Source organism: Grampus griseus, assembly GCF_964374135.1.
Source record: "Grampus griseus genome assembly, chromosome: 10".
In the NCBI taxonomy this organism is placed as follows: Eukaryota; Metazoa; Chordata; class Mammalia; order Artiodactyla; family Delphinidae; genus Grampus; species Grampus griseus.
Window position 1 is genome coordinate 48018186 of NC_139004.1, and position 14382 is coordinate 48032567.

A 14382-nucleotide genomic window follows, 5' to 3' on the forward strand; every position below is an offset into this window, starting at 1 on the left:
ACCTACCAAGATTAAGAAAAAAAAACAGAGGGTTTCCCTGGTGGCGCAGTAGTTGAGAGTCCGCCTGCTGATGCAGGGGACGTGGGTTCGTGCCCTGGTCCGGGAAGATCCCACATGCCGCAGAGCGGCTAGGCCCGTGAGCCATGGCTGCTAAGCCTGCGCATCCGAAGCCTGTGCTCCGCAACGGGAGGGGCCACAGCAGTGAGAGGCCTGCGTACCGCAAAAAAAAAAAAAAGAAAAAAAGAAAAGCAACAGATATGTACAGTAAATTCACTACCCCAGAGTTGAGTATAGGTCAAAGTGCAAGAAGAAATAGACACAAGTCCATGACAGGCTTATATTTTAGAAAAAAATAAAGAAGAAAGATTAATCATTGATTCATTTAGATCTCAAATATTGTTCATTTCAAATATTGTTCTGAAAAACAACAGAAAAAATAATTTTAAACTACGCTCTAGAATTTAATGTTTTCATGACTAAATATTTCACATGGCTCTGAAACATTTTATGTTTAAAGTATAGGGTCTGCACTCTGGTTTCTCTTCAGATCATATAAATCTTCCACCTTTTAAAGTATAGGGTCCACCCCGTGGTATGCTGCAGAGCCAACAGACTCCTCCGGGGGCATGGCAGCCAACGAAGGCTCTGCCTCTGTGTTGTGGTGTGCACAGAGCTGCACCCCACTGTGGTATCTCCCAGATCTCCCATTCAGGGACTCAAAGGCTGAGGAGAAGGCCAGTTTCCCAGGACATTAAAATTGGGACATTCCATGAAGAAATGGTGACCACCAAAGACAAACTGTTTCAGCCAACATTCTGACTGCCTGGTGGCCTGTGGATGGGGAAAGGGACAGGAGCATAGTAATGCATCTACAGGTTAAATCTATCCTTGTTATTCATAGAATTACCTTGATATTCTCAGTCACCAATTCCATCTCAATTCCAGGAGTTCTGGGCTGTGAATTGTGGATAGTAACCCGCAGTTCCATGGACTCTCCCCCACCTATTCCCTTCCCCAGATCCCTCCCCAGATGTTCCTTCCACTCCAAACTCCGTGATAAGAAACCAATTCTCCTTACTTATCATGGACGAAATCATCTCCTCCCCATAGCAACCACCAAACCATTTGGTAGTCCTTTTCACCACTTATGATTTCCAAATGATGCTTATCAATCCTGGAAATATATTTTTAAGGAGATTAGGAGATTGATAATTTGCCCTGGAGTCAAAAAACAAATAGAAACACACTTTATCACTTTGTTATGCACTGGTTTAATGTGATTTCTTAGCAATCTGTGTGTAGCAAACTGTTTCAATAAACGTGGATCATCTGCTAAATCTTATCAATTAATGTACTTTGTCCATCTTCTTACTTGTTTTTCTATGACCCATGTTCCCCAGAGGGCTACAGCTACTTTCCTGTGGTAATATATAAAGAGAAGAGACCTCGGATTTTTGGTTCACTCTGTTTAATGTCACAATCAAAGTGTCATTGTGACTCACTAGCTTGAAGAGATATCTGCACCCCCACTTTCATTGCGGCATCATTCACACCAGCCAAAACATGCAAACAACCAGCCTAAGTGCCCATCCATGGGGGAATGGATACATGAAAATTGGCATATATACAATTTAGCCATAAAAAAGAAGGAAATCCTGCCTTTTGCAACAACATGAATGGACCTTGCGGGCATTATACATTTAAAAAAATTATTTTATATTGGAGTATAGTTGATTAACAATGTTGTGTTAGTTTCAGGTGTACAGCAAAGTGAATCAGTTATACATATACATGTATCTATTCTTTTTCAAATTCTTTTCCCATTTAGGTTATTACAGATTATTGAGCAGAGTTCCCTGTGCATTACAGTAGGTCCTTGTTGGTTATCTATTATAAATATAGCAGTGTGTACATGTCAATCCCAAACTCCCAATCCATCCCTCCCGCTCTCCCCCCTGGTAACCAGAAGTTCATTCTCTAAGTCTGTGAGTCTGTTTCTGTTTTATAAATAAGTTCCTTTGTATCATTTTTTTTAGATTCCACATGTAAGTGATATCATATATTTGTCTTTCTCTATCTGACTTACTTCACTTAGTATGATCCTCTCCTGGTCCATCCATGTTGCTGCAAATGGCATTATTTCATTCTTTGTAACGGCTGAGTAATATTCCATTGTATATATGCACCACATCTTCTTTATCCATTCCTCTGTTGATGGACATTTAGATTGTTTCCACGTCTTGGCTTTTGTGAATAGTGCTGCTATGAACATTGGGATGCATTATCCTTTCAAACCATGTTTTTCTCCAGATATATGGCAGGCATATCTTAAGTCAGACAGAGAAGGACAAATACTGTATGATCTTACTTATATGTGGATCTAAAAAGCAAAACTCACAGAAATAAAGAAAAGAATGATGTTTGCCAAGGGCTGGGGGTGGTGAGGGAAATGGTCAAAGGGTATAAGATTATAAAGGGTTCAGTTCTAAGATGAATAAGCTCTGGGGATTCAATGTATGGCATAGTGACTATAGCTAACAATACTCTATTATATACTTGAAAGTTACTAAACAGTAGATCTTAAATGTTCTCACCACACACACAAAAGTAGTAATTATGTGATGTGATAGACATGCTAACTAACTTTATTGTGGTAATCATCTTTCAATATGTTCATGGAACAAATCATCAGGCTGTACAATTTAAACGTACCCAGTGTTATATGTCAATTATATCTCAGTAAAGCTAGGGGAAAAAACACATGTTAGAAAAAAACCGAAGTGCCATTGAGTAAAACTTTCTCCTGCATATGTAATAATAGCTGTACTGAAATTTACCTCCTTTGTCAAATCTTCAATGAAAAAATGGACCTGGTGAACATCATCAGTGGACAATAGCAGGCCCAAGGAGAAACAATCCAGATGTGAAGTGTCTCCTGGTAGAATAGACGACTGATGAGATATTGCTGCCAAAAAATAGAATTTTAATCAAATGAAGTTTTCATACCTAGTTACCATTTTGTTGGAAATACAAGGGTCAGGGGACCATGTTATCACCACAGGAATGCAATCAGAAAAATCCAGCACCTGGAAAACTAGACAGAATAAATGCTCAGACTTCTTCAATAAATGGCGAGGAAAAATAAAAGAGGGAAGACTTCTAAATTAAGAGAATTAAGATAATCAACTAGATGTGTGAGACTTTTTTGGACCCTGATTCAAACAAACCAACTGTAAAAAACAAACAAGAGGAACAACAAAAACTTATGAGCCAATCAGGGAAACAAGCCTGGATATTTCATATTATGAAGAGATTACTGTTGATTCTATAGGTGTGAGATATATATATATATATATATATATATATATATATATATTCCTTATCTTTTAGGGCTATGTATGGAAATAATTGTGGATTAGATGACGGGATTTCTGGGATTTGTGGTAGAGAGGATGGGTAGGGATTTACAGGATGAAACAGGAGCAGCGTGAATTGATTTTTGGTGTAGCTGGAAGACAGACACATGGGGGTTCACTGCTCTCTACTTTCGTGTATGTTTGCAATTGTCCGTAATTATTTTTGAGTTAATTAAAAAAATCTTTCAAACAACAAGGTCCTGTATAGCACAGGGAACTACATCCAATCTCCTGGGACAAACCATAATGGAAAAAAATATTAAAAAAGAATGTATATATGTGTATAGCTGAGTCAATTTGCTGTACAGCAGAAATTAGCACAACACTGTAAATCAACTATAGTTCTATAAAAATTAAATAAAAATTTAAAAATCCTACAGAAAAAAACCCTTTCATTTGCAATGCACTTGTGTTTGTCACTACATATCATGTTATAAAATTAATTAATTAATAATTAATTATGCTTACTAATTGCTAACTAATAATTAATTAATTAATTAATTTATAATTAATTATGCTTACTAATACTCGGAGCTACTCAACGGTTTGCAAAGCAGTTAAGTTCATTCTCTCCTCCCTCGCCCCGATGATATTCAGCGAGGCAGGCGTCGTTCGAATCCTCAATTCACAGATGAGCCAAGGCAGCTAGTTAGCAGTGGCCCAGGCCTAGACTTTAAAGTCCTCCAACCCCAAATTCCGGGCTCCTCCCCCCAAACCAAGGGGAAGTGGGATGCGGGATGCAGAAGCGGCAGCGCCTGTAACGAGGCCCTGCTCGGCTGGGAGAGCTTTACTTGCCGCGGCCGCCAGATGGCGAAGGCTGCCCACCGCCCGGACCCCTCAGCTTCCTCGAAACCGCTGCAGGAGCCACCGCCAAGAGCGCGGCGCCAACAGTGCGAGGAAATCTGGTCCAGCCTGGGGTTACAGAAGTTCCTGTGCGCGCCCTGCTGCCTTCGCGAGAACTTCTAGAAGGACGCTAAGGACTTTTTAGGGAGACGGGAAAAATTTAAATGGCCGGGGGTGGGGTGGATGTTCACATTCTGCTGCCCCAAATAAAGCAGAAATCCGGCGCTTCGGGGTCGGCCAGAAGTCCATCAGAAGTCGCGCACTTTAGGGACCAGCTCCGAGGGCCTGCTCCGTGTCTGGCGCAGCAATATCCTTCCCTCGGTGACTCGATGCGTTCTCGGCAACACGCAAAGGACTCCTAGGGCCGAAGGAGAAAGGGGGAGAGGGGGAAGGGGTCTCCAGAAGTTTACTTCTTTTAAGCTGTAATAAGGAGAAATTCAGTGACCACCAAGATCAGAGTCCCCATCATGTTAAAAAAAAAAAATGTCGTAGCTTCAGGCTGCCCACCAACCGCTCAGCTCACGGGCGGGGAAGGAAATCCAGCTCCTGCGGGTTCGGGCTGGCGGAACTCATGAGAACGCCAAGTGCAGGCGCTGCGCCCAGGCGTCCGCGAAGCGCAGGAGGGACTCCGACCCCGACGAAGACCGGCGCAGGTGGACGGATTCCGCGGGTTCGAGTATCCCGGCGGCTAGACTGGCGGAATTCGTGCACTCGAAAGCTTAAATCCGAGAGATGGGGAGTTCACATAAGGGGACTTGATCAGGCCCACCAACAGAGTTTTGCAAATTGCCTTTTAAAAGTGCCTCCCGATGATGCCGAAATCTCCGCGCGGTGAAAAGCCAAACTCTAGGAGCCGGCTGGCAGCTGGGCGGGGGGACATCGTGGCGCGAGCGGGGAAGGGGAAGCGTCCAGGCCAGTGGAAAATGAGTGATTTTAATTTTTGTCCTCACTGGAGGCTCAATTTTGATTAGGGGCAGGAGGGAATTTTTTTTATTTCGGAGCGTTTGCATAATACCTGCAGAATTAAAAACAACAACAAGAACAAAAGAATAAACAACAACAAAAAGAAAACGGGCATCGTATCCACCACCCCCACCTTGTTTGGTTCAGAAAGAAGGAAGAGCCTGCAGAGGAAAGGGAGGACCGTGAGTCTGCCTTTACCCCCAAGTTGAAAGTTAATCAGAGGCGGCTGGAAAGGAAGGAGCCTGGACCAAAAGCTGATCTGGAGCCTTGAAACTCCCCTTTGAGGAGTGGGGATGTGCGTTGTCGCAAACTCCGAGCGGGCTCCAAGCCCCGGCCCTGGTTTACAGACTGAGAGTTTGGCTGCACCTTCCCCTCTTCCCCTCTTCCCCTATTTCTTTCCAGATTCTTCTTGCCTTTCCCAGTGGATGGCTCCCCACCCCACCCCCCAGGATAGCTACCCCGCACCCCAGCGCTTCTGGGCTTCAGCACCCTGGAGGAGGAATCCCGGGGCAGCGAGGAGCGAACTCGTGCCGAGGCCGAGTGGGGAGCGGGGAAGGTCCCGCTCCGAGTTCTCCCCAAAGCAGAAAAGACTTCCTGGGGCTACGAGTAGAAGGCTGTTTTGTTTGCCTTCCTTTTAAAAACTCGGACAACCAAAAAGTGTTTGGCGATGTAAAGGACACGCGTGGAAAATGACAATAGTATTTCCAAGTTAGAGTCGTGTCCTTCTTGCACTTCTTTTTCCTCTTTCGTTGCAATTTGTCTAATTGCATATTTCTGTTTGGGGCTAGAACGGAGGCGAACCAACGACCCCCCCTAGCCGGTGCTCCCCCACCCAGACAGCCCCCGCCCTCGCGCCCCAGCGCAGGGAACGCCGCCTGCGAGGGCGCAAACGCTGGGACTCCGGTGGAGAATGTAAACAAACGGGGCGCCGAGTCCTTGATCTTTATTTAAATAGAGGCTTGTTTATCGGTGTCATCCTAGGAGGATTAATTAGATACCTCTCTTCACAATTTGGTGTCTGACACTCCATCTTAGGAATGCCTTATCACAAGGTGTTAATTGGGGCCACTCAGCCACTTACGTTTCTATTAAACACTGTGAGGGACTTTTCACAAGTACCAAGTTCTTTTTACTGTACGGTGCAAAAATATACAGGACTGGAAATAGACTGGGGCCAGTGTCTGCTTTATCCCGGAGGTGATTAGCATTTGCAGTCTTTCTAGAGGGCAGAAAAGGAGAACACCTTTCGAAATTCCATCGCATCTCCCAATACGCTCGGGTTCCTTGGGGTTGGGGCGGGGGGCGCGCAGACCGGGTTAGGGGTGTCCTAGTCCTCCTCTCCCAGTCTGAGTCCGTCATCTACAATAAACACACATTAACCAAATTTCAAGGCTTTCGCTTCCAGCTCCAGTAAAATTCGGGGCGGTTTGGGCAAAGCGTTTTCAACAGGCATCGTCGGAGACGCGGGGCTAGAGTCCGAGACCCCAAGGTCACAGGCGGCGCGAGAAGGACTCGGAACCGGGAAGGGCGGTGGGAACTGGAAACCGCAGAGAAGCGAGGTGCGAGCTCTCGGCGGCCTTAATTGGGCGCAGAAGGGGAGGAGGGCCGGGCCGATCGCTCGCCTCCCAGAACTAATCCTCTTAGCAGCTGCATTTCCGCGCCACGCAGTTAGCAGAATGACACTCCCGGCCAGACCTTTACCCCGGGAGCGTCGGGAGGGGGCTGGAAAGGATTGCAAGCCGGGCCAGAAGCCGTCTGCAGATAAGCGCGGCGGGATGTCTGGCAGGGGGACAAAGGGCCCTTCGCCGCACTCCTTGGTTTAACTCTTCCGAGGGCCCAGGCCCCTCCCGCGGATTGAGAGCCGAAAAAGTGGAGCTAAAAGCTAGGCAACCGGTTCCCCGGCCGCTGCTCGCAGAGCTGCGTTGCGCTCCCGCCGCATCCCCAGCGGCCCGGACCGCAGCTGCCCCCGCGGCGGCGCCCGGGGCTCCGGGAAGAAGGAAGCCGCAGGTGGCAGCGGGGGTGGGGGCGGCCCGCTCCCGCTTGGCCTCAGGGATCCGGAACTCGTGGGCGCCCAGAGGGCCGCGAGGGTGCCCAGGGAGCCCATGTGGATCCGGGGATGGGAGACCCCAAGGAGGTCCAGGAGAGGCCCGGACGCCAAGGGCTGGGGGTGGAGGTTTCCTAGGCCCGTATCAAGCCTGCTGTGGGCAATCTTGCATCTCAGCAGCAACCCTCCTCCCCCCTCCCCAGCTCCAATCCCCATTGTCCAGACTTCCCAGTGCGGTGAGGAAATAACCCCATTCATCTACAAGGAAAAAAGATAAACAAGAGCATCCCCACCCCCTCAACGAAGACACTGTCCACTTAGAGATTCTAGTGGTGGGCGGGGGGAGTGGGTTGGTGGGACAGGGTTCCTGCTGGAGGAGGGTGGAGGAAGAAGCAAACTAAGATTTTTGAAACAAAGATGAAGACCCATAGTACAGAAGACAGGGCTATGCCTGTTCCCTTAATGAACCACATTTATTAAAAATGACTATGACTGTACATAAAAATCCAAGGTCTCTAGAAAGCCTATAGGAGCTGGGGCGTCAGGTTTCTGTTTCCTCACATTACCAAGTTGGGAAGTGGGGGTGGCGGAGGAAGAGGATGACATGGGGGTTTTCCTTAGCACGTTTCAAGTTAGTACAGTAGCTGAATACATTCTTAACTAAGAAGTAAACAGAATATTCCCATATGTTGTGGGGATGACGAAACTTCCCCTGCTCCTGCAGCTGTGGTCCGGTGAATTGCAAATTCTTTAAAAAGCCAAAGCACCAATTTTACATAATCTCGTATACCTACATAGACTATTTGTACAGTATTTTCCTCATTATTCTACAGTGTATCTAAGCACACAACTGTACACTTTAAAATTCTCCGTTTTTGTTTGTTTTCTGGTGCCCCCCTCCCTTGCTGTCTCCTAAGTCCTACAAGCCACCCAGGCACACAGCAGAGGCCTAGTACATGAGGCGATCCTGGACTAGGGCAAACATGGCTTGCTTCAAAAGCCTGGGAAGAATCAAAGTCAGGTCAAACCAGCATCTTCACAAAGTTCTTGCCTCCCAGGCCTAAGATCTTTTGTCCCTAGCAGAAAGTTAACAGCAAAAGTCCCTTGTTGAAGGTTAAGTCCCACCCTTCTATTCCAGAAGCAAAACATCTTACCACTCTGGGCTTCTATTTGCCTACAGATTTACAAATAAAAATGAGAAGCAAAGCTTTCAACACCTTTGATGGCACTAGGCACTCAATCTTCACAGCCCAGTTCTTTGAATGTCTAGTGTCTCCAATAAATAAATCCATAACTTTGAATCACCTTCAAATTTAAAAACACTTGAAAGTCCTCCATTAATTTTATTAAAAAAGAAAAAAATGCTAGGCTTGTTTCAGTTACCTGAAGCAATCAAAAAGCTTTGGCACCTTCTTTTAGAGAATTGCACAAAACGGGATGCATCAGGGTGGAAGGCAAACGTCTTTTTGGCAACCTAGACAAAGAAGACAACAAAAAAACACCACCAAGTCCATCGGCAAAAAGTTAGCTCATTTTGACGAGGTTAAAATAACTCTTTAGGGAGTCGTGTAAAAAGCATAATACCCCCCCATGCCTTTTGAGGCGTCTTTACTGTACTCTTCAGCATTGATATCCTCGCACTTTATGGAGGGAGAATTTTCATTGCTAGAGGAGCTAGGAGACAGCCGCCTTCGCTTACAAGCACTGGTGTACACCCCTGAATCATTGGAGTCAAGAGACTTGATGGACGGGGGTGTCTCTATCCAAGAAGAGCTAACTTCTTCTTTGACTTTCTCCTTGGAGAGCTGATCTTCAGAGAACACAGGGGGGCTTGTTCTGGAGGTCCATGGGAGTCCAGCTGCCATCTTCCTTTGATAAGAACCTCTACCTCCCCACCCTGCCATTGCAGGGAAGGTGGGGTCGGGGTAATACCCCAGGGCATGGGATGTCTGGAGGGGCAAGGATTTAATACCATATGGGAGCAAGGTGCTGGAAGTATATTCAGACTCATAGGAACCGATGTCTAGTTTGTTGGTCCCAGGTTGCTGGACAGGTGTGACAAGCCATCGCTGGGGAGGGTTGGCCACCTCTTCGCTCTGTTGGGGTGAAAGGAGGCCGTTGGTCTGTGGCACGGTTCTCTCGCCATTATAATATCGGGCTTGAGGTAAAGTGTTGACAAAGGGCTCCGGGAAGAAGGACTGAATGCCGTACCGACCTCCAGGGACAATCTGATGGGATCTAGGAGAATCCGTGGGAGATGGAGTTAACCTGTCATTTTCGGAAGCGGTGTACATGCTACAATATAAAGAGAAACACTTAAAAAAAAAACCCTAATGTTGTCCCCAAACAATCTACCTCCCAGAAATGAAGAAGGCTCTAGAGCAGGAGTGCTGATCTGTTGAGTGGAGGGGTGGAGATAGTAGGGATGCACTTGCCCATTTTAGCTGGACTTCGCTCATTGCGGCCGAATTTCCCACCCCGAAAGAAAAAGCTTCCTCCCAGGCATTAAGCATTTAAACTGTAGAAAATCCATCTTTGCAAGTCCTAGAACTTGGAATAACTTGGAGCAACTCTCCCTTCAGTGGTAGGGAAGGAATGCTGGCCATGGTGGGTAGAAATCCCAGATTTAAAAGGCATCTGTGGGGCCTTGCTGTTTGATGTTGTGAAAATGACATCCTCTTAGTGTCAGGTTTTTCTTATGTAAAAAAATGAGAGGGAATAATAATCCCTGCTCCTGAGAGAATAAAAAAACTGGGATCAAATGGAAAGGAAGGCATATAAATGCAGATTATGAAAATTTCAGATCTCCACTCAAATGTTAAAAAAAAAACTCCTCATTTTTAATCCCTTAACATTTCTTTAGAAATGAACAAAACCCTTCTGTGAAAATTCTAAAGCAAGATTAGTCAAGGCCAAAAATATGCAAAAATAAAAATAGGCAAAAATCCCAACCGTGAAAGCTCTTCCTAGAATATGGTCTCAAGAAAGTGTCTGATTCGATATGTCTTGTTCAAAGATGACCAGGCGAGGAAAAATAAAGGTGCACTTACGAGTCATAGTTGTCCCTGAAGCCTTTTGCAAAGGGGTTGTGATCAATCTTTAGTTGAGTTATCTAGACAAGGGAGAAAAAAACAGTCATTGAGTGTTTTCTGTCTCACGCTGGACTGAGCTTCAGGGATTCTTGGGGACCATGGGGCACTCACATCGGTGTTTTGGTAGGCAGTCACTGCAATGAACTGCGTTTCTGAGAAGATGAAGGTCTGAGTCTTGGAGGGCTCGTTCAAGTCCTCCACGCCATCTTCTGTGACTTCAACGATGTGCAGTCGTGGTTGGTACTTGTGTAAAGACTGTAAGACTATCATCTGCAAATGGTACAGAGAAAAGAGCTGCCAAATCGAAAAAGTAAAGTCGATTTTGACAAATTCTGTATTTTGGAATGCCACTCCTGCTTGCTCCCCAGCAACAGCTAACTTTCTATTGCCATTTTTGAAACTTAAAACATAGCTGGGTATGTGTGTTTAAATAAACACTCTTGCCTCTTGGTTTCCTAAGTCGCCAAAAGTTTTCAGTATTTCTGCTCCTAACAGTTAACTCACTGTTACTGAAATCCAGTAGGAAAGATAATAAATAAATAAAAATGAGAAAGGTCAAAAAAAAAAAAGACCAGAAAGAGGCAAGCAACAGGTACCTGCAAATATTACAAATACAATGAAGAGTATGGAAAGTCATTAGAAAAGAGATTCACAGCCAGAAGACACCACCTCCTTTGTCACCCTACCTGGGTGTTGTTGTTATTTGCGCCTTTGTTATTGGTGAGTTTTAATTTCCCAAAGGAAATCTCCTGTCTCATCCAGTGGGAACCAGTATTAGGAGACTCTGGGTGAACATACATTTTGTTGCCTAAGAGAAAGTGAAACAAAACACAAAGCCCAAGCATAAAGGGCTGTTTGCAAATGGAGGTAGGGGAGGGGTATTTACTACCTATGGGCAAGATTTAAGAGCTAGATTTAGAACATGTCTCCCATCATTAGCAGTTTAAGAAGGCCAGTGGAGACCAACTAGACTCTACTGATTCCCCTCCCAGGGCCCCTGTGCTTTCAGCCTTCCTTGGACAAGGTAAAAATGGAACCAGTAGGCGATGCCTCTTGAAGGTTAACCTGGGGGCTTCTGAAGCTAGACAGGCAAGATCTGATGGAACGTGGTTGGATTTTTATGGTGAACTCAACCTTGGGGAGGCCTCTTCTCAAGTGAAGATTAGAATGCCAGATGCCCTTGCCACCTGGAGAGTTGACAGCAATTCCTTTCTCAAAGGTAGGGATGTGGAGGGAAGAGCTAGAGTAGGGTCATGGTTAAAATTCTATATACTAGTAGGCAAGAAGTCTGACTTAGCAATTCTCTCCCTTAATCAAACAATCAACACAAAGAAACTCCTAACACTTCCAGGCCCCGGATGTGGAGGGAGGGATGTGAGATTTAAATGTGTGGTGTCTTGAGTCGGGGGCTCCCTCCGATCCACCCTGCCCAGGCCCTTTCTCTCCTCACCCTGCATGTTATTGTCGGCTTTTCCGCAGGTCACCCATTTGCCCCCCTGGAAGCGCCAGTGGTTGGGGTCCGCCAGCACCACTTCTACGAACACGTTGTAGTGGGCGGTGGGATTGAGTCCGTTTATGTTGAAACTCAAGAAAGGAAACATGCGTCTGTGCAAGGGAATAGAACCAGGAGATTTAAATCAGAACGCCCGGGCACAGGCCCACGCTTAGACGACATTTAGAAGTCTACAGACGAACAGAATACCGGTAGAAAAGTGGCCCTCACTACGTAAAATATTCTTGAGTTGGCAACTCTCGGAACATCTCTTTTCTGAAATAATTTGCCCCAATCCCCGCCCTTCTGCACCACTCACTCAAGTTCTTGACCCTTTCAGATGCTCATTTATTTTCTTCCACGATGTTTAAAAACCATTATTTTTTATATGTACAAGTGCCAGAGAACATTAAATTGTTCTCGTAAAAAAAAAATTAGTTCTACTGGTAAGGCTAAAAGTCCCCTTGGGACGTCCCTCTCCCAGCACCCACCCCTCACTTTCCCCAGAAGTAACCACTGCCCGCAGTGGGATGTGTATCCGAACTTTCTCAGGCCTGGGACCCCAGCCCCGTCTGACTCCAGGGTCCGGCCTAACCTACTACCCGGACCAGCCCCCGTTGCCGGCGCTCTGGTCCTCGCGCTCGTCCCCCGGATGCGCCCCGCGGAGACCCTGGCGCCTAAAACTGCGGGAGCCCATGTCCTGTGCTCAGAGAGGGTAGCCACCCCTGGAGCCTTCCCGCATCCGCGGCTCCTCGCCCGCCTTCAGGGACCGGCGTACCGCCGGCCGGGCGTACCTAGGACATCCAGCTTTGTGGACAAGCCCCAGTTTCCATTTCTGTCTCCTCCTCGTCAGTCCAGGTGAGGGTGACGAGAAGGAAGGGGGGAAGCAGCCGTAGCCTTAGCGCCCTGCACAAACCGCCGGTGCGCGGACGGGAGGGACGTCGGACTGGAGATGCGGAGTCCCCACTGGCTGCGCACGGAAACTCACTCTCCCAGCCAAGAGCGGAGCGGGCGGGCGGCGGTCCCCCATTCCCGGCCACCCTCAGGACCACACAGGTCCTCTCTGCCCCCGCGCTTCGGGGCCCCTCCGCGCTGCGCTCACCTGCCCTGCTTCGTAATGATCATCTCGGTTTGGTGGCGGTGGAATTTGAGCCACAGAGGCCGGTTGCACAGGTAGACGTGGGCGCGGAAGCCGGAGCCGGGAACCCCCAGGCCCCCCAGTCCTCCGCAGGAACCCGCGGCTGCTGCCCCGGAGTACGGCCCGTAGAGCGGAGCCCCCTGGCCGTACTGATAGGCGCCCGGGCCGCCTCCCCCGCCGCTGCCTCCCGCGCCGCCGCTCGCGCCTGCTCCCGGGCCGAACTGCGCCCTGCCGGGTGGGCACACGGCCGCGGGGAAGCCGCCGGGGGGCAGCATGGAGCCGTAGGGGTAGCGCGCCCCGTTGGGAGCCGGGTACACAGATCCGTGGGGCGCCCCGGCAGCCGCCTGGTACGGGAACAGCGAGCAGGGCGCGGCCAGCTCGGAGCCCTGAGGCCCGGGGGACTGGAGGTAGTAGCGCTCCGAGCTCAGGCTGTCCATGGAGTAGCGCGCGCTGGCGGCGGCGGCCGCGGCTGCGGCGGCGGCGGCTGAGGGCAGCTCCTCCTCCCCGCAGGGGGAGCCCTTGCGGCCGTCCGGGGGCCCCGGCTTGGCCACGGCCGCGGTGCCGGCAAAGGCGTCCCCGGCGTCGGCGTCACTGAGCATGGCCGCGGGGGCCCCCGCACCGGCGGTTGCGGGCTCCCCGCTCCCTGCCTCACACGAGAGGCTGCCCGAGAACTTCTTGGGCGCTTTGTCTATGTCCAGCCTCTGAGGCGAGGGGGCCGCTCCCGGGAGGTGGCCGGCGCTCCCGCCGCCACCGCCTCGCGCCCCCTCCAGCGGGTAGAAGTGCGCGCCAGGCAGGTTCACCGAGCTCACCAAGAGCTGCTCCCCTAACTGCATGCTTTGCAGAGCGCAGACGGCAGCTGGCTGCTTCCTCTCCGGCCGCGGCCTGATTATAAAGGCAGGATGAGGGAGCCAGCGCCCTCTTCCGAGGGGAAGGTAACTTCCCCTTCCTCCTGTGCCGGGTTACCCACCTGGCGACACGCGGACCGCTAAGGCGCGCACTCGCGCGTCCCGAACCCAGCGCCCTTTCCACAAGGAAAGGGCACTGAATTTGAAGGCAAGAGGCGAAAACTGACCGAGAAGCCCTCTCCTTTTCCTTCCGCGTCTCTTTTGCCTCTCTGCACCTCCACCCTCCTCCCCCGCACACACGGGAAGAAGAGGTCTTAGCTCTCTCTCCCCATCCACCCACCAGCGCTACTAGCCTTTCTGCCTTTCTCGACTGAAAAACTATCGGTCAAGTTGACCACTTGGAAAGTTGCAGGCTGTCATTGGCTGCTTTATATATGTGAGGCCAGGGAGGGGCTTCGCGGCCCCACAGCCTCGGGACCCTCCTATTGGCTGGTGGAGGTGACAGTAATTCAATTAGGCATTTACTAATTGGATCGAGTAGCCTGCGAC

At 48.9% G+C, this 14382-nt stretch overlaps 1 protein-coding gene across 2 annotated transcripts; it reads right to left on the reverse strand.

Moving 5' to 3' along the window:
- Positions 1-8822: 8822 nt before the first annotated feature.
- Positions 8823-13821, reverse strand: EOMES (eomesodermin; the record flags this gene model as incomplete). 2 transcript variants are annotated; one of them, XM_082663983.1, is made up of 6 exons in its annotated part: positions 8823-9504; positions 10317-10378; positions 10470-10628; positions 11045-11166; positions 11809-11963; positions 12953-13821. In XM_082663983.1, 6 exons carry the CDS (start codon positions 13819-13821, stop codon positions 8823-8825), a joined length of 2049 nt encoding a protein of 682 aa, XP_082520109.1. The 2 variants fall into 2 exon arrangements, with proteins under 2 accessions (XP_082520109.1, XP_082520108.1); XM_082663982.1 differs by having other exon boundaries at positions 8823-9561.
- Positions 13822-14382: the final 561 nt, after the last annotated feature.